The sequence below is a fragment of the Rhinatrema bivittatum genome, chromosome 11 (genome assembly GCF_901001135.1).
Source record: "Rhinatrema bivittatum chromosome 11, aRhiBiv1.1, whole genome shotgun sequence".
Taxonomy (NCBI): domain Eukaryota; kingdom Metazoa; phylum Chordata; class Amphibia; order Gymnophiona; family Rhinatrematidae; genus Rhinatrema; species Rhinatrema bivittatum.
Window position 1 is genome coordinate 94,872,499 of NC_042625.1, and position 17,907 is coordinate 94,890,405.

At 46.5% G+C, this 17,907-nt stretch overlaps 1 protein-coding gene across 2 annotated transcripts in view; it reads right to left on the minus strand.

Moving 5' to 3' along the window:
• Window positions 1–15,971: 15,971 nt before the first annotated feature.
• The window catches only part of SH3D21 (SH3 domain containing 21), a 52,056-nt gene continuing 50,120 nt past the window's right edge, over window positions 15,972–17,907 (minus strand). For both annotated transcript variants that reach the window (XM_029571129.1, XM_029571128.1), the window contains exon 18: window positions 15,972–17,840. In XM_029571129.1, coding sequence (XP_029426989.1) covers window positions 17,802–17,840 — 39 coding nt within the window. In that variant the 3' untranslated portion in view covers window positions 15,972–17,801. The remainder of the gene's footprint in view (window positions 17,841–17,907) is intronic.

A 17,907-nucleotide genomic window follows, 5' to 3' on the forward strand; every position in this document is an offset into this window, starting at 1 on the left:
CAGTCGGAAGGAAGACATAATGAGGATCCAGATGTGGAGTCGTTGCCCATTAGCCTAACTCTTAATGAACCAGAGACAGATTTAAAGTGCCTCCGATTAAGAGTCTGCAGGGCAGTTTACTGTATCCATGGCTCTGCTCTTGTTCGCTGGGGGGTCTCCTGTGTTCCACGACACAGTGGGATTATTAACAGAGAGCCACCCTGATGCGTTACTTAAGAAACCCTGAATAATGCCCGAATTGAGAAGACAGAACAGCCACACAACATGAAGGAGAAAGGTTCACTTTGTGCCCAGCGTTATCTCGGAGGAAGGGAGGAGGATCAAAGAAGAGGTTTCATGCACAGCCAATGGACAAGCAATTCTGTATCTACACCTAAGTGAATCTGAAGAAAATGGCTCTCAGGATACCCCCCGCCATGTCCTGAAGATCTGGCGTGGAAGGACAGCAAACAAAAAAGTTAGCCAGGGAGGATGGGGAGCACACACATACAAGCCGCCTGCACCTCGTAATGCCAACCTCGATCTGATATCTCTGCCCGTTGACAGTGCTTCTCCCCTTCCCTCCATAGGGAATCCAGGTTCTTATTATTATCAAAATGCTAACGGGAACTAATTACAATGCCTTGAATTTCTTCCACTGCCGGACCAATTTGAGCAAGATTTGGTGCTTCTACGGTCTGCATCCAACAGTGCGGTGCAAGAAAGCTGGTGCTGCAGCCCGTTCTCTCTGAGGGAGGTGCTGGCCGGCAGCGCGCCTCGCCACTCAAGAGATCCATTTTCTGAAACATCTCACTTGCATTTTTAGACTCATCTTTTGATAATGTACAGGTCATTTTATAAATAGTTTGCAGGAATTCTGATAATACATGGTTTAAGTGCAGTTTATCGAGCTGCTGTTTTTCTTTTGTTTGTTTCCCAGTTCATTGTCTGTTTAAAGAGGGGCCAGGCAGAGCTTGGGAAGGGATCGCTGCACGGGGTTAATGTTTCCAAATGGATTGGCTTTGTGTACCCTGTGATAATAATGAAGCTCACTCCTAAACCAGGGGCTGCTAAATATGATCTCAGTCTCGCTCACCTCAGTGTTTGTGCAGGGCTGGATTTAGGGACAGGCAACGTAGACAGGTGCCTGGGGTACCTAACTCTGAAAGTGCCCAAAAACTAATACCGACCTTGCTGCTCTGACTTTCAGGGATAAAAATCACCCCACCCCTGATCCTCTGCCTATGGGTGCCCTAATCTTAAATCTATCCCTTTGCTTGTGCCAAAAAGAGCTTGCGTCTGGAGTTCATAGGGTCAAATATGTACAGGCAACAGATCAACGTGCAGCTGCAATATGTACAGGCAACAGATCAACATGCAGCTGCAATATGTACAGGCAACAGATCAACGTGCAGCTGCAATATGTACAGGCAACAGATCAACATGCAGCTGCAATATGTACAGGCAACAGATCAACGTGCAGCTGCAATATGTACAGGCAACAGATCAACGTGCAGCTGCAAGCTCTTTTAATCAGGCCAGTGGCACTCGATACAACTGGGTCTATGTCTGTACCCTACCATGGTTTGTTGTTGTTTTTTTATCTCTGCTTGCATCTTTTGGTTCTTGAGGATCTTCTCGTTGCACATGACCTACAGAATAGGCACTTGGTACAGACACTATTATTAGCAATACTGGTCTTGTGTCTGCCTATGAGGAAGCCCCAGTGACTTTGCCAGGACTAGAATGGCAAATAATTATATTGTAAGTTGAAAACAAAATTGCAATTCAAAAGTTTTCTCGCTCGTAAACAAATGAATAAGCCTCCATTTATTTAGGCTATTAAAGCAGACCCTCCCCAGCCCCTGCATTACCTATTTCAGTACAATCTGCATGAAATTGGTTTCCCTATTAAGGTGTGACGAGTCGCACTTATCTGTATTGTGATGGAAGAAGTCCACCAGGAGTGCTCTGACCATGATGGCAGCTTGAAATAGGGCCAAGACACCAAAAAAATTTGCTAATGCTTTAGTCACTGCATTGCCTCATTTAAATATGGACAAAAACTGATTTTAAAAGGTGAGCCCTGTAATCTTCTATATATATATAAACAAATGACGGTATACAAAAATCTGCAAATAAATAAATAAATGATCTGGAAAGAAATATGACGAGTGAGGTTATCAAATTTGCGGATGATACAAAATTATTCAGAGTAGTTAAATCACAAGCAGATTGTGATAAATTGCAGGAAGACCTTGTGAGACTGGAAAATTGGGCATCCAAATGGCAGATGAAATTTAGTGTGGACAAGTGCAAGGTGATGCATATAGGGAAAAATAACCCATGCTATAGTTACACAATGTTAGGTTCCATATTAGGAGCTACCACCCAGGAAAAAGATCTAGGCGTCATAGTGGATAATACTTTAAAATCGTTGGCTCAGTGTGCTGCAGCAGTCAGAAAAGGAAACAGAATGTTAGGATTTATTAGAAAGGGAATGGTTAATAGAACGGAAAATGTCATAATGCCTCTGTATCGCTCCATGGTGAGACCGCACCTTGAATACTGTGTGCAATTCTGGTCGCCGCATCTCAAAAAAGATATAATTGCGATAGAAAAGGTACAGAGAAGGGCAACCAAAATGATAAAGGGGATGGAACAGCTCCCCAATGAGGAAAGGCTGAAGAGGTTAGGGCTGTTGAGCTTGGAGAAGAAACGACCGAGAGGAGATATGATAGAGGTGTTTAAGGTCTTGAGAGGTCTAGAACGAGTAGATGTGACTCTGTTATTTACACTTTCGAATAATAGAAGGACTAGGGGGCACTCCATAGCCACTGCTATTAATTGCATCAGTAACATGGGATCTTCTTAGTGTTTGGGCACTTGCCAGGTTCTTATGGCCTGGATTGGCCTCTGTTGGAAACAGGATGCTGGGCTTGATGGACCCTTGGTCTGACCCAGCATGGCACGTTCTTATGTTCTTAAAAAAGTGGCACTGTCCTTTTAAAAGAGACTTTTGCCTGGACAACTTTAGCCAGTTTATAACTAGGGTAAGGTTATTAACAGTTTTATGTATACATTATAGGACAGTGCAGAGGTTCATTCTAGTTAGCATATTTTAAAACATTTTCATGCTTATGGGAAAGCTAAGTAGTGATAGCTGTAGGGCAGTAGCAGCGCTTATACCAGCTTCCAGCAGATCCAGGGGTTCTGGAAGGTGCATGTATTTATGGGCACATCTGTGGGCAGGGCATCTATGGTGGCTCCTAACCATCGGGCCAATTCAGTTTGCCCACTCTCCCGGTGTGCGCACAGGCCTGTGCGCACGATTCAGTATTTAAATTAGGCCCAGTGGTAGAAACGGGCAAAAGGAGGTGCTAGGGACACTAGTGCGTCCCTAGCACCTCCCTTTAGACAGCAGCGGTGGCTGTCAGCAGGTTTGCCAGCCGACGCTCAATTTTGCTGGCATCGGTTCTCGAGCCCGCCAACAGCCACGGGCTTGGAAACCGGACGCCGGCAAAATTGAGCCTTCGGTTTTCGACCTGACAGCCGCTGGCCGACTTCAATTTTTTACATTTTTTAGCTTTCGGGACCTCCAACAATATTGCCATGATATTAAGTCAGAAGGTGCATAGAAAAGCAGTTTTTACTGCTTTTCTGTGCACTTCCCCGGCGTCGGCAGAAATTAATACCTACCTTTTGGGTAGGCACTAATTTCTGAAAGTAAAATGTGCGGCTTGGCTGCACATTTTACTTACTGAATCGCGCGTGAATACCTAATAGGGCCGTCAACCTGTATTTGCATGTTAAGGGCACTATTAGGTTCAGCGCGTTTTCTGCCCCTTACTGAATAAGGGGTAAGGGAAAATGCGCATCCAATCAAGGGGTAACAGTGCGCTCCGTCGGCGCGCACTGTACTGTATCAGCCTGCATGTTCTTTATTCTGCCATTCAGGACAATTAATCTTTCTGTTTCTGTAAACTATGCCCAAACTTTCACCTTCAACTTTTCTGTTCTTCCCATGCTTTCAACAGCTCCCAGAAATGTCCCAGGGGAGTTTTCTAAACCTCCAGCAAAAACAGAGAACTCCAAGAGTCTGAAAACTTAGCCCTTGTTTTTCCTCTGGTCTTAAAAAAAAGAAAAGTAAAGCTCTATGGGGCAGAAGTCATTTTGCAGGTCAAGTCCCCACACTGCAGAACAGTCACCTCTCCCTTTCTTTTGGCCAAAAACGTTCCTGTTCTTCTCCGTGTTCTTTAAAGCGGAGTTGTATATCTCATGTTTTTATGGATGTTTAAATTATTACCCACCAAGGACTGCAGAAACATAGAAATGACGGCAGAAAAGGACCGATGGTCCATCCAGTCTGCCCAGCAAGCCTCCCATGGTCGTATCTGCCGCGCCGTGCAGGTTACCCCATGGATCAGTCGGTGCTGCTTATGGCCTTGGTTGTAGAAGCAGTCCTCTGTTTTTTCCTTATATATGTGCATCAGTACTCCTGGCTCGTGTTGGTTGTCTCTGAATCCAAATTCCTTTTCCTTCCACCCCCACCACCTTTAAAGCAGAGAGCGATGTTGCATTTGCATCAAAAGCATCAAGGCTTATTGGTTAAGGGTAGAAATCCCATGCTTTCTGTTAAGGGCAGTAACTGCTGCTCTGTGCTGGTTACCCCCATGAGTATCGGTTCCCCAGACTGTAAACGTCGGGACCCTCCTTGGTTGCTGACTGAATCAATTCCCCTTTTCCCCCTGCTGTTGAAGCAGAGAGCAATGTTGGAGTTGCATCAAAAGTATCGAGGCTTATTGGTTAAAGGTGACAATTCAGATAAACTGACCCAAATTATGGTGAATTTTGAAGATGTAGTAGGCCAGATTGACAAACTGAAGAATAGCAAATCACCTGGATCAGAGGGAATACACCCCAGGGTTCTGAAACAACTAAAAAATGAAACTTCAGACCTATGACAAGTAATTTGTAACCTATCATTTAAAATCATCCGTTGTACCTGAAGAATGGAAGGTGGCCAATGTCACCCTGATATCTAAGAAGGGCTCTAGAGGTGATCTGAGAAACTATAGACCAGTGAGCCTAACTTCAGTGCTGGGAAGAAGCGTGGAATCTAGTATAAAGAATAAAATCACAGAACATATAGATAGATATGATTGAATGGGACACAGCCAGCATCGATTTACACAAGGGAAATCTTGTCTCACAAATCTGCTACATTTATTTTATTTTTATTTATAAAACTTATTAATCACGTCCCAGTTTTTACGATAAAAGCCCCCAAAGCAGGGGCGGATTCCCGATGATGACCGGCCCGGGGATTCGCTGCCCAGGCTGGCCCAGGAGAGACCACATGACTAGAACGACCGGCCCACCGGGGGATGCCCGATCCCCCGATATGCCAATCCGCCCCTGTTCCAAAGTGATGTACATAGCCAATTTAAAACACTAAAAATTAAAACATAACATAAAATAAACAAAACAGCCACTTAATAAAAAAAAAGTTTCTAACATGCACTATGAACTTCTTTAAACCTACATCCAGATTTTTACTCTACTAATTTTCAAGCTTTTTATTTCGAGGGGTTTCCAAAAGGCTAAATTGCTACCAGATTTAATTTGGAGGCTCAATTCACAACATCCATGTTTCTATTTTAAGCTGAAATCATAAGAACATAAGAAATTGCCATGCTGGGTCAGACCAAGGGTCCATCAAGCCCAGCATCCTGTTTCCAACAGAGGCCAAAATCAGGCCACAAGAACCTGGCAATTACCCAAACACTAAGAAGATCCCAGGCTACCGATGCAATTAATAGCAGTGGCTATTCCCTAAGTAAACTTGATTAATAGCTGTTAATGGACTTCTCCTCCAAGAACTTATCCAAACCTTTTTTGAACCCGGCTACACTAACTGCACTAACCACATCCTCTGGCAACAAATTCCAGAGCTTTATTGTGCATTGAGTGAAAAAGAATTTTCTCCGATTAGTCTTAAATGTGCAACTTGCTAACTTCATGGAATGCCCCCTACTCCTTCTATTATTCGAAAGTGTAAATAACCGATTCACATCTACTCGTTCAAGATCTCTCATGATCTTAAACACCTCTATCATATCCCCCCTCAGCCGTCTCTTCTCCAAGCTGAACAGCCCTAACCTCTTCAGCCCTTCCTCATAGGGGAGCTGTTCCATTCCCCTTTATCATTTTGGTCGCCCTTCTCTGTACCTTCTCCATCGCAACTATATCTTTTTTGAGATGCGGCGACCAGAATTGTACACAGTATTCAAGGTGCGGTCTCACCATGGAGCGATACAGAGGCATTATGACATTTTCTGTTCTATTAACCATTCCCTTCCTAATAATTCCTAACATTCTATTTGCTTTTTTGACTGCCGCAGCACACTGAGCCGACTATTTTAAAGTATTATCCACTATGATGCCTAAATCTTTTTCCTGGGTGGTAGCTCCTAATATGGAACCTAACATCGTGTAACTACAGCAAGGGTTATTTTTCCCTATATGCAACACCTTGCACTTGTCCACATTTAATTTCATCTGCCATTTGGATGCCCAATCTTCCAGTCTTGCAAAACATTGAACCACTCCCAAATTTAATTTGGAAGCTCTGTTGTCATCAACCAAGATTTTACTTTACACCGAAATTGCATCAAGTCATCGAGAGAGAACGATTTTGTAACTTAACTTGTCAAACTCTTCACTGAGGGAAGCTGAGGTTGGAAACCATATTGTGAACATTTGTTTCTTAGTGAATGTTCCATGAGATCCTATTGAGCATATGAGATGGACCCAAGCCCGCAAAATCTTAAAAGTAAGTACTAGAAGTTTGAATTTACATTGAAGCCTAACCGGCAACCAGGGCAATTTTGCGAGAAGAGGAGCAGCTGATTCTCATCTCAAGCAACCCAAGACTAGTTTTGCTGCCATATTTTGGACCACTTGAAGCTTCTGAATCAAATTGTGTGGGAGGCCCCAATAAATAAGATTGCAGTAATCAAGGACTGCGATGACAAGACCATATATCACAGATGATAAAGGGGATGGAACGGCTCCCCTATGTGGAAAGGCTAAAGAGGTTAGAGCTGTTTAGTTTGGAGAAGTGATGACTGAGGGGGATATGATAGAGGTCTACAAAATCTTGAAGACTTGAATGGGTAAATGTGAAATGGTTATGTACACTTTCAGATAATGCAAGAACTAGGGGGCACTCCTTGAAGTTAGCAAGTAGCTCATTTAAAACAACTTGAAGAAAATTCTTTTTCACCCAGCGCATAGTTAAGCTCTGGAATTCATTGCCAGAGAATGTGGTTAAGGCAGTTGGTGTTATCTGGGTTTAAAAAAGGTTTGGATAAGTTCCTAGAGGAGAAGTCCATAAATTGCTATTAATCAATAGGGAATAGCCAGTGCTTGTTGCTGGCATTAGTAGCATAATGTTTGGGTACTTGCCAGGTACTTGTGATGTGGATGGGCCACCGCTGGACCCTTGGTCTGACCCAGTATAGCATATCTTATGTTCTGCCCAGACCACTTAAGAGCGCCTTATAATCATAGATATTCTTTGCTTTATCTGTTATAGTACAGCTCAAAAAAAGCACGTACCCTACAATGCAGCATCATAAATCTATGCAGAGACCACCAGCTAAGCTCACGGAATTCATGGACTGGTTCATACCAGAACGAAGGCTATGTTTAAAGCTGTTTATATATATGGATATAGACCATGTCCATCTCCCACAGGATAGCAGCCTTGAGAATCTCTGCCATCGGTTAACCTTTGGCTGACCAATGATTAGCAGATGACAGATGTGAAGTCCTTAAAGGGGGATGACCTGTAGTCAGTCAGCAGACAACGATGCCTAGCTGCGACATACAACTAAAATACACAACGCTAAAGACGCACCACACAGCTTTGGGATCGATATATCCTGTTGTTGATTCTAGTAGCTGGATTTCTGAGGCCCCTCACAAGGTAGTCCAAGAATAGCAAAGCAGTGTGTGCCATGGTCAAAACTCATGGCATAAAAGTTTAGAGGAAAAAACAAACCCAGTACCGGATTAAAATTCCTGACTGCACAGAGGTAGACATGAGTGGCTGGTCAGCGTATTGTCCTACTTTATGGCGTGTCCTGAAAATACTGACTGCCTTGCAATAGTTAGAGTTCAAAATTGCAAGCCCTTTAACCTCCCTGTGCTCAGAGCTAAGTTGTAAGCTCTTTAGAGAAGGGAGAAATTGACTGTGCAGTGCTGTGAACATTGACATTATTCTTCAAAAAGATAGGAAGACAGAACTTTAAAGCACAGAAACGGGAGATGCTGATAGTGTTCACATGCAAAACTGTGTCTGTGGGATGACCCAGGCTGCTTCAAGCCCCTCCTCTCCCTCCAGCCTGACATCTGGAATCAGCCAGAGAAGCAATCTGTTTGGGAAATATGCAGGGGGAGGGGACTCGCAACGAATGTTACAGAAAAATTGTGACCCAGTAACAAAGAGCTTGTTCCACTGAGTGCTGCTTTATAAAAATAGCTCATTCCCAGGACACTCTTCTGAGGCCCAGAGCTGTAATGAGATCCAGCTGTTTCCCAGATGTTTCCTCTTAGTCTCAGGCCCACAGAGATGCCAACAATGCATTCAGGCCTGTATCAGCTTGTTCTTACGCCATAAACAAAACATGGTGGCGAGGGCAGCAATCATACTGTTACCCTTACACACACACACACACAAACACACACACACACTCTCTCACACACACACGCGCACACTCACACACAAACACCCACTCACACACACACGCACACACACTCTCACACACTCACATGCACACACACACACACTCTCACACACACACACAGGGGCAATGAACTCACAAAATTGTCGGCCTAACTCCAGGCCAACAAAAGATTCTGTTCCAGTCCTGGTTCAGCAGTTTCCGCCCCCATTCCATCCAGGTCCCTATGGCCATGACAGATCTGCCTTGGCCAGCTATAGGATGGCCATCGCCAGCTTATTTGGAGAAACATCTGACAGTAGGCAAGCAGGAGAGACCCCTCAGGAAAGATGAGGTGACTTCATCCTCTGGGTCTACAATAAAGATTCTTATGTGCACTTTTGTAAAGCTACTGGCGGCTTCCGTCTCCATTTTTTCCCAATGGGGAAAAGAAAGCAAATTCAAAGTGGGTCCATAGTGATGACCACCACTGACCCATGCAGGTGCTTTCATAGCCATTGCTAGCCTATGGTCAATGTGGCCACAGCCGTAGGCACCATCCACTAGAGGCGCTATTGCTCAGGAAGCACTGACCTCCTGCACCAGCAACGAGGAGCACAGCAGCCTATGGGGCTGCAAAAAACTTCAGCATCCTCCTCTCTTTTCTCACCTCGGCAGTCCCATCCTCTCCCTGCACCAGCGATAAAGAGCACTCGAGCAGACTGGGCCACGAGACTGCGAAAAACATTGGCCTCCTTTGCTCGATCCCAGCCCTGGCAATGCCGATAAGCTCAGCCCATAGGTCCCCGAAAAGCATCCGTTTCCTTCTCCCAGCCCTGGGAATGAGAAGCAGATCAGCGGGGCCTCATCGGCCTCCCCTCCTCCCCCGCCCCAGCAGTGAGGAAAGCTGCAGCCTGTAATGTGGTAGGAAGTATTGTTCTCTCTCACAGTGAGGAGCAGTGTGGCCCAAGAAGCATTGACTTCCCTTCTCGTGCTCCAGCCCCCTCCCCACAACCAAACCTGGAGGCTAGAAGAAAGAGGAAGTCTGGTGGGCCCTAAGGGATGAGGAGGAGGAGGCTGCTGCTGCTGCTGCTGCCCCTTTGCTTCCAGAGATGAAAATAAAGTGCACGTGTGTGTGATTGTGCATGTGAGAGAGAGCACATGAGCCTGTGTGTATGATTGTGCATGTGAGAGGGTGTGTGTGTGTGATTGTGCATGTGAGAGAGAGCACATGAGCCTGTGTGTATGACTGAAAATGTGAGAGAGTGTGTGTGTGTGTGTGTGTGTGTGATTGTGCACGTGAGAGAGAGCACATGAGCCTGTGTGTATGACTGAAAATGTGAGAGGGTGTGTGTGTGTGATTGTGCATGTGAGAGAGAGCACATGAGCCTGTGTGTATGACTGAAAATGTGAGAGGGTGTGTGTGTGTGTGATTGTGCATGTGAGAGAGAGCACATGAGCCTGTGTGTATGACTGAAAATGTGAGAGAGTGTGTGTGTGTGTGTGTGTGATTGTGCACGTGAGAGAGAGCACATGAGCCTGTGTGTATGACTGAAAATGTGAGAGGGTGTGTGTGTGTGTGATTGTGCATGTGAGAGAGAGCACAAGAGCCTGTGTGTGTGGCTGAAAATGTGAGAGGGTGTGTGTGTGTGTGTGATTGTGCATGTGAGAGAGAGCACATGAGCCTGTGTGTATGACTGAAAATGTGAGAGGGTGTGTGTGATTGTGCATGTGAGAGAGAGCACAAGAGTCTGTGTGCATGACTAAAAATGTGAGAGGTGTGTGTGTGATTGTGCATGTGAGAGAGAGCACATGAGCCTGTGTGTATGATTGAAAATGTGAGAGGTGTGTGTGTGATTGTGCATGTGAGAGAGCACATGAGCCTGTGTGTATGACTGAAAATGTGAGAGGTGTGTGTGTGATTGTGCATGTGAGAGAGAGCACAAGAGCCTGTGTGTATGATTGAAAATGTGAGAGGGTATGTGTGTGTATGTGTATGGTTGACCATGTATGCAGTAACCTTCTCCCCTCTCCCTGCTAATCCATGACCATCTCAGGACATCTGGAAGTCAAAATTTCCCAGGTATGGACAGCAGGAGATTTATGTTATCCTTAGTTTTAATTATTGGTTGTTTGATGTATCAGCTGTTTTGAAATATTTTATTAGCATTTGGAAAAGTTTCATATGAACTTTTAATTATTGCATGTTCTATTCATTAGATTTTTTTAAATGTTATAATTTCTATTAGTATGGTTTTACTGTTATGATTTTGTTGTTTGATGTTTTATGAGGAATGGGGATATTTCTGTTTTTCCAAAGCTTTACTGCATACAGAGTCTGGCTTGTTGCAGTTTCCGGTTCAGTTTTTGTCTGTATGTTGCTATTTACACTATATGGTCTCTTTATTCAATATTTGGTGAGGGTCTGTCTGTGTTCTGCATGTGTGAACAAGGGGGAAATACTCTGCTAGCTTGTAGTTTCTGAGTAGGGATGTATAGCAGCCTGGCTTGTTCTGTTTTCCTAATAGGAGGTGTATTTGTGTTTTAGGGCCTGGTGTAATATTGACAGTGTTGTCTTTTCATAGGTAGGTTGTTACTTTTTGAGTGCTCTGAGGGCCAGATCTACTCCCAACACATGTTACAATAGGCCTAAAACCATATGGGTTCCAAATGCCTTTTTTTTTTCTTTGCAGGGTTTTCTGGTTGGCACCACAACATTACATATAAATATAATATGAAATTATGTGCGAGGAGGGGGTGCCACCTAATGGTTGGATTGGGGGTCCATGATTGCAAGGTTCTGAAGGGAGGCCTGGTGCACGGCCCTCAGCCCAGGACTGAAACTGCAATGCCTGGAAGAGATATAAAATAAGGGGAAAAAAAGATCCTCGGTAGTTGCAAATGAAGGCTCATGGTGCCAGGTTCCAATTGACCTGCAAGCCCAAAGGAGTCAAACGAAAACTCAGAGCCCCCTGCATGTACCGGTCTCCCAGCTCGCGGTGTTATATGTACTCAGAGCCCCCTGCATGTACCAGTCTCCCAGCTCGCGGTGTTATATGTACTCAGAGCCCCCTGCATGTACCAGTCTCCCAGCTCGCGGTGTTATATGTACTCAGAGCCCCCTGCATGTACCAGTCTCCCAGCTCACGGTGTTATATGTACTCAGAGCCCCCTGCATGTACCAGTCTCCCAGCTCGTGGAGTTATATGTACTCAGAGCCCCCTGCATGTACCAGTCTCCCAGCTCGCGGTGTTATATGTACTCAGAGCCCCCTGCATGTACCAGTCTCCCAGCTCACGGTGTTATATGTACTCAGAGCCCCCTGCATGTACCAGTCTCCCAGCTCGCGGTGTTATATGTACTCAGAGCCCCCTGCATGTACCAGTCTCCCAGCTCGCGGTGTTATATGTACTCAGAGCCCCCTGCATGTACCAGTCTCCCAGCTCACGGTGTTATATGTACTCAGAGCCCCCTGCATGTACCGGTCTCCCAGCTCGTGGTGTTATATGTACTCAGAGCCCCCTGCATGTACCAGTCTCCCAGCTCGCGGTGTTATATGTACTCAGAGCCCCCTGCATGTACCAGTCTCCCAGCTCGTGGAGTTATATGTACTCAGAGCCCCCTGCATGTACCAGTCTCCCAGCTCGCGGTGTTATATGTACTCAGAGCCCCCTGCATGTACCAGTCTCCCAGCTCACGGTGTTATATGTACTCAGAGCCCCCTGCATGTACCGGTCTCCCAGCTCGTGGTGTTATATGTACTCAGAGCCCCCTGCATGTACCAGTCTCCCAGCTCGTGGTGTTATATGTACTCAGAGCCCCCTGCATGTACCAGTCTCCCAGCTCGCGGTGTTATATGTACTCAGAGCCCCCTGCATGTACCAGTCTCCCAGCTCGTGGTGTTATATGTACTCAGAGCCCCCTGCATGTACCAGTCTCCCAACTCGCGGTGTTATATGTACTCAGAGCCCCCTGCATGTACCGGTCTCCCAGCTCGCGGTGTTATATGTACTCAGAGCCCCCTGCATGTACCGGTCTCCCAGCTCGCGGTGTTATATGTACCCAGAGCCCCCTGCATGTACCGGTCTCCCAGCTCGCGGTGTTATATGTACCCAGAGCCCCCTGCATGTACCGGTCTCCCAGCTCGCGGTGTTATATGTACTCAGAGCCCCCTGCATGTACCAGTCTCCCAGCTCGCGGTGTTATATGTACTCAGAGCCCCCTGCATGTACCGGTCTCCCAGCTCGCGGTGTTATATGTACTCAGAGCCCCCTGCATGTACCTGTCTCCCAGCTCGCGGTGTTATATGTACTCAGAGCCCCCTGCGTGTACCGGTCTCCCAGCTCGTGGTGTTATATGTACTCAGAGCCCCCTGCGTGTACCGGTCTCCCAGCTCGTGGTGTTATATGTACTCAGAGCCCCCTGCGTGTAGCGGTCTCCCAGCTCGCGGTGTTATATGTACTCAGAGCCCCCTGCGTGTACCGGTCTCCCAGCTCGCGGTGTTATATGTACTCAGAGCCCCCTGCGTGTACCGGTCTCTCAGCTCGTGGAGTTATATGTACTCAGAGCCCCCTGCGTGTACTGGGCTCCCAGCTCGCGGTGTTATATGTACTCAGAGCCCCCTGCATGTACCAGTCTCCCAGCTCGCGGTGTTATATGTACTCAGAGCCCCCTGCATGTACCCAGAGCCCCTTGCATGTACCAGTCTCCCAGCTTGCGGTGTTATATGTACTCAGAGCCCCCTGCATGTACCGGTCTCCCAGCTCGCGGTGTTATATGTACTCAGAGCCCCCTGCATGTACCGGTCTCTCAGCTCGCGGTGTTATATGTACTCAGAGCCCCCTGCATGTACCGGTCTCCCAGCTCGCGGTGTTATATGTACTCAGAGCCCCCTGCATGTACCGGTCTCCCAGCTCGTGGAGTTATATGTACTCAGAGCCCCCTGCATGTACCCAGAGCCTCCTGCATGTACCGGTCTCCCAGCTCGTGGAGTTATATGTACTCAGAGCCCCCTGCATGTACCCAGAGCCTCCTGCATGTACCAGTCTCCCAGCTCGCGGTGTTATATGTTGTGCTAAGGATGGGTACTTTCTGCCATAGCCTCCTGCAGCTGGTCTCACACCTTCAATAGTACCAGTGGGAGATACTCTGGCATTGTCTGAGAGCTTGACAGCACCCATCAGCATTAAAAACCCAAGCAGAAGTGCCATTTGGGACCTCACGCACAACCATTTAAACAGCTTTCAGAGCAGAAAGCATTGCCCTGGACTCGCCAGGAAAGGAAGACAAAATAAGATCCTCAAGACTAGCAGGTAGACTGCGTCTTGCATGAGGGTGACGTAAACCAACTGTTAGGCAGAGTCGGCATCAGGTCTTTACAATTTAACAGGAATATTGACGTACGTCCCCTACTGAATACTAAGTTGCTTAGCAGCTCCAAGCCAGAAGAGACTCAGCCAGTCCTGGTTTTGCTTCTTCCATTCTTACGCTGTGTTTTCACTGTACATTACAGGGTTATAAATCCACCACATCTTAGAGAAAAGCTTTTGTAAAGTCAGGATGTGAGGTCCTAACTTGCCAGCTGGCTGGCAGCTTTGACAGAGAGCCCTGGACTCTGCTTTGTATAGTAACCGGGTCAATGATGGCAGGAAAGACCAAGATGGTCCATCCAGAGATTTAGATATCTAGGTATAAGCAAACACATCTCTTATGCAATCCAAGGTCAGTTCCCTCCCTCCACAAATCAATCCCTCTCCTCAACACCTGCCCTGAGCAAGCCAAGATCTGCCCTGAGCAAGCCAAATCTGCCCTGAGCAAGCCACGCTCTGCCTGGTGCTGCTTCCACCTTTCCTATCAGTGAAGCATTTCAGGTCTTGCTGTTTTCAACTTTGCTTCCCATAAAGCCAATATCCAAGCCAACCCCCAGGCTCCCTTCCCATTAGCAGGTTTTGCAATGTAACCTGCCTCACCCTTTGAGAAGGGGGAATCAGTTTAAATTAACCCCTGACTGCGGTCCTTGCTTGCAGGAGACAGATTCACTCCCGCACTGGGATGGTCTCAGGGGAGGATTCATGTGCACAGAGGATCTTTGTAAGCTACAAACCTCGCACGCTATCGTGACAAGACCTGGGACACACTGAGCCCTGCATCCTGTGCTCTGCCAGATCTCCTCTAGCATCTCTGCAAGCCCTTAGGAGAATCTCTGAAGCTTCCCTTCTGGTTACAGAACAGTAGTGCATTGTTAGTGCACTGGCACTTGCTTCTCTTCAAGCCCTTTTTGGCTCCTTCCTGCCTCAGTCTTGCAGGAGAAAGCCTCAGGCCTCTGGCATTCGATGCAGTGCTCCTTCACTCACACCTGACGTGGAACAGGCTCCTTAACCCTCCCCAGCTCCAGGAGTCAGACATGGATCTGAGAACCACAGCTGGACCAGCTTTCAGCAGCAGATCCAGAGCTATTACAGGACCAGCAAATCTCTCTCCAATGTCCAAGGGTTACTCTCCTCCCAAATACAATAGCTCTGTCCATTATTCATGCACATTCATGGTGGATATCCTGAAAACCCCGTGGGTTTCCCAGGCCAGATTCTTACAGGGTTATTGGATCTTCAGGGACAGTCTGAGGCAGGCCTGCTTTCCCCCCAGTTTTATCTATGAACTTGTAAGGAAAGGAAGATCTGCAAGCCTAAAGGTGCAATGGTGGGATGGAGGAAGAAGACAACAACTTAAGGCTTATGACCAGTGGATGTGTCTACCTGGTTGTGAAGCCAACTAAACTGTGCTATGAATTCCTTTTGTCTGGTATACACAGACCTTGCAAGAAAGGTTCTGGAGAGATGATTAGCCATCCAAAGGCAGGCATAATTAACACACCGCCCAGATAATGACTGCACTGAACTAGTCTTGCTGGAGTCTGAAGGGAACAGGATGCAGAGGCAGACAAGCTCTTGTCGCCACCTTGTGGCTCCAACTGGAACCTGCATCTCTGCATGGCTCCCATCACCTCCAGACACCATAGACTATCTGCAAATGCAGCTATCTGTGCCAGAGGGTATTTAAAGCTTGCATTACATATAAGCCTACATTACAAAGCAGAATAACAAGAACAATTAACTAGAAGAAAATATATTGATTTTTTTTTCTGTTATAAAGAAGCAAATATTACAAAAATAACTGGGAAAATATATATGAACTTGCAGGAAATTTGTTGAGTGTCAATAAGTGAATCTCTGTACTAAAAGCAACACAATTGAATTCTGTGATAATATATATATAAATATCTCTATTTTATACCACTGTTTTACAGTGCATTTAAAAACAAATGGCTGCATCAGAAAAGCACATCAGAGTCCAGAGTCAACAGCTGTAAGCCTCTCCACTGTCTGATTTTTACAGCAGGAAATACAATTTTGAATTTACAATTTCTTTCTGTCCTATCTAGTGGTCTTACTAGCTGCCGTTTTCACAGAATTCATAAACTCACTTGTGCATCTTTTTATGGCTTGGCTAGTTGCTTGCTTTTAGGAAGTTGACAAAGTTCATACATCTCCATTTAGACATCAAAAGATTTCACAACCCCACTTTATGTACTTATTACAAAAATGTACGTGGCCCAGCTCAGGCCTTCTGTAGAGGCGGTGGCTCCTGGAGGCTCAGAGTCATTGCTGCATGGCCCCCAGCTGAGGACTGGCACTGTCTGCAGGGTCAGGACGCCACAACCCAGCCCTGCTTCTGACTGAGCTGGAGGACACGTCCGTCCCGTGTGCTGGTGATGCCTCCCAAGGCAGAAGGGGGAAGGAGCAGAATCTGTGTTGAATCTACAGGGCATGGAGTGAACATGAAACCCTTTTGTATGTAAGGTGGTCCGAAGGCTCCCTGGGCTGAGCTGAGCCAGGCCTCCAAGCTCCTCATCACACCAGTAAGTGCGGCTCCAGGAGTAACTACGGGGATAATACCAGGAGCAGCTCAGCTTGCCCCCAGGACATGCAGATTTAGGGGGGGGGAGGGTTGGACATGGGCACAGGCAGTCAGCAAGGTTTACAGGGACCCACCATCTCCTGCTGGTGGTCTCGCAGTGCCCTAGTGAAATAAGTGCAAAAGACTTCGCCCCCAAAGTGCGAGACTACAATTCAATAGCTTAACCTCTTTCAAACTGATATATTTTCCTAAACCTCTCCCCCAATAAATGCATAAGGAGAAAATATTGGGTGCTAGTTAATTTGGAAACTGAAATCTGGTGGCATGGACAGTGCTGCTTTCTTTTTATAAAGGATGAAGGTGCTGGGAAGGGAGCAGCTGGCACAGACAGTGCGATGGCTGCCGCTCAGGCTCTAAGCTTCGGGAGAACATGTGAAGCAGCCTAACAGGTGCTGAGGCCACTGCAGTAAGACTTCGGATTATAAATCAGGCACTGCATGATTTCAAAGAAGGGGGAGGACGCTCGTGGCCAGAGCTACAGCAATGCCGGGGTGCATAAGGAGAGGAAAACAATCAAGGCTGAATAAAATACTTTTCGGTAAAATGCTCAGATGCTTCTGTTTCCTTGGAAAGCACCCACGGGTATTTTCTTAGAATACAAGAGAATGACTCAGTTACAATCCACAGAGCACAGGCGTGCGCCTGCTCCCACCGGGCCCTGCTGGCAGGCAGCGCTGCTTGGGCAGGTCTACAGCCCTCTAAAGACAGACAAACCGCAATCTCACCAGGGTTAACAAAACAAGGGAGACTGCCACCCCCAAATAAAGACCCCCAGCTCTCCACAAGCAACTTGTAAACCTGCCTGAATGGCACTTTCATATCAAGTCTCCATCTTCTCCTGGGAATCAGCACTTTTCTTTTTTTTTTTCTGTCCAGCTAGGGTCGTAATACTATTTTCATGTTATTTCATGATAAATGCCATGAAAAGAATGACTCCGCCAGTCCTTCTAACCCAAAAAAAAAAAGCGCATCTGAAGGGATGAGGTATAGGAGGTGCTTCAGTGCTGCTGTGACAAGTCTGCTCTGCCAGAGACTTCTCTTGGCTTTGTCTGTTATTGTGGCCCTGCCTTGACCCAGCCCGGTTGCTGGCAGATGCTTCCACAAAAAAAAAAGGCAGTCTTAGAAGGGCGGGAGATGCTTCAGTTTCTCTATTTCCGTCTGCAAAGCAAGAACAGATGTAGAAATAAAAGATAAAGAAGGAGGTGAGTGTAGGAGGATTCTGTGC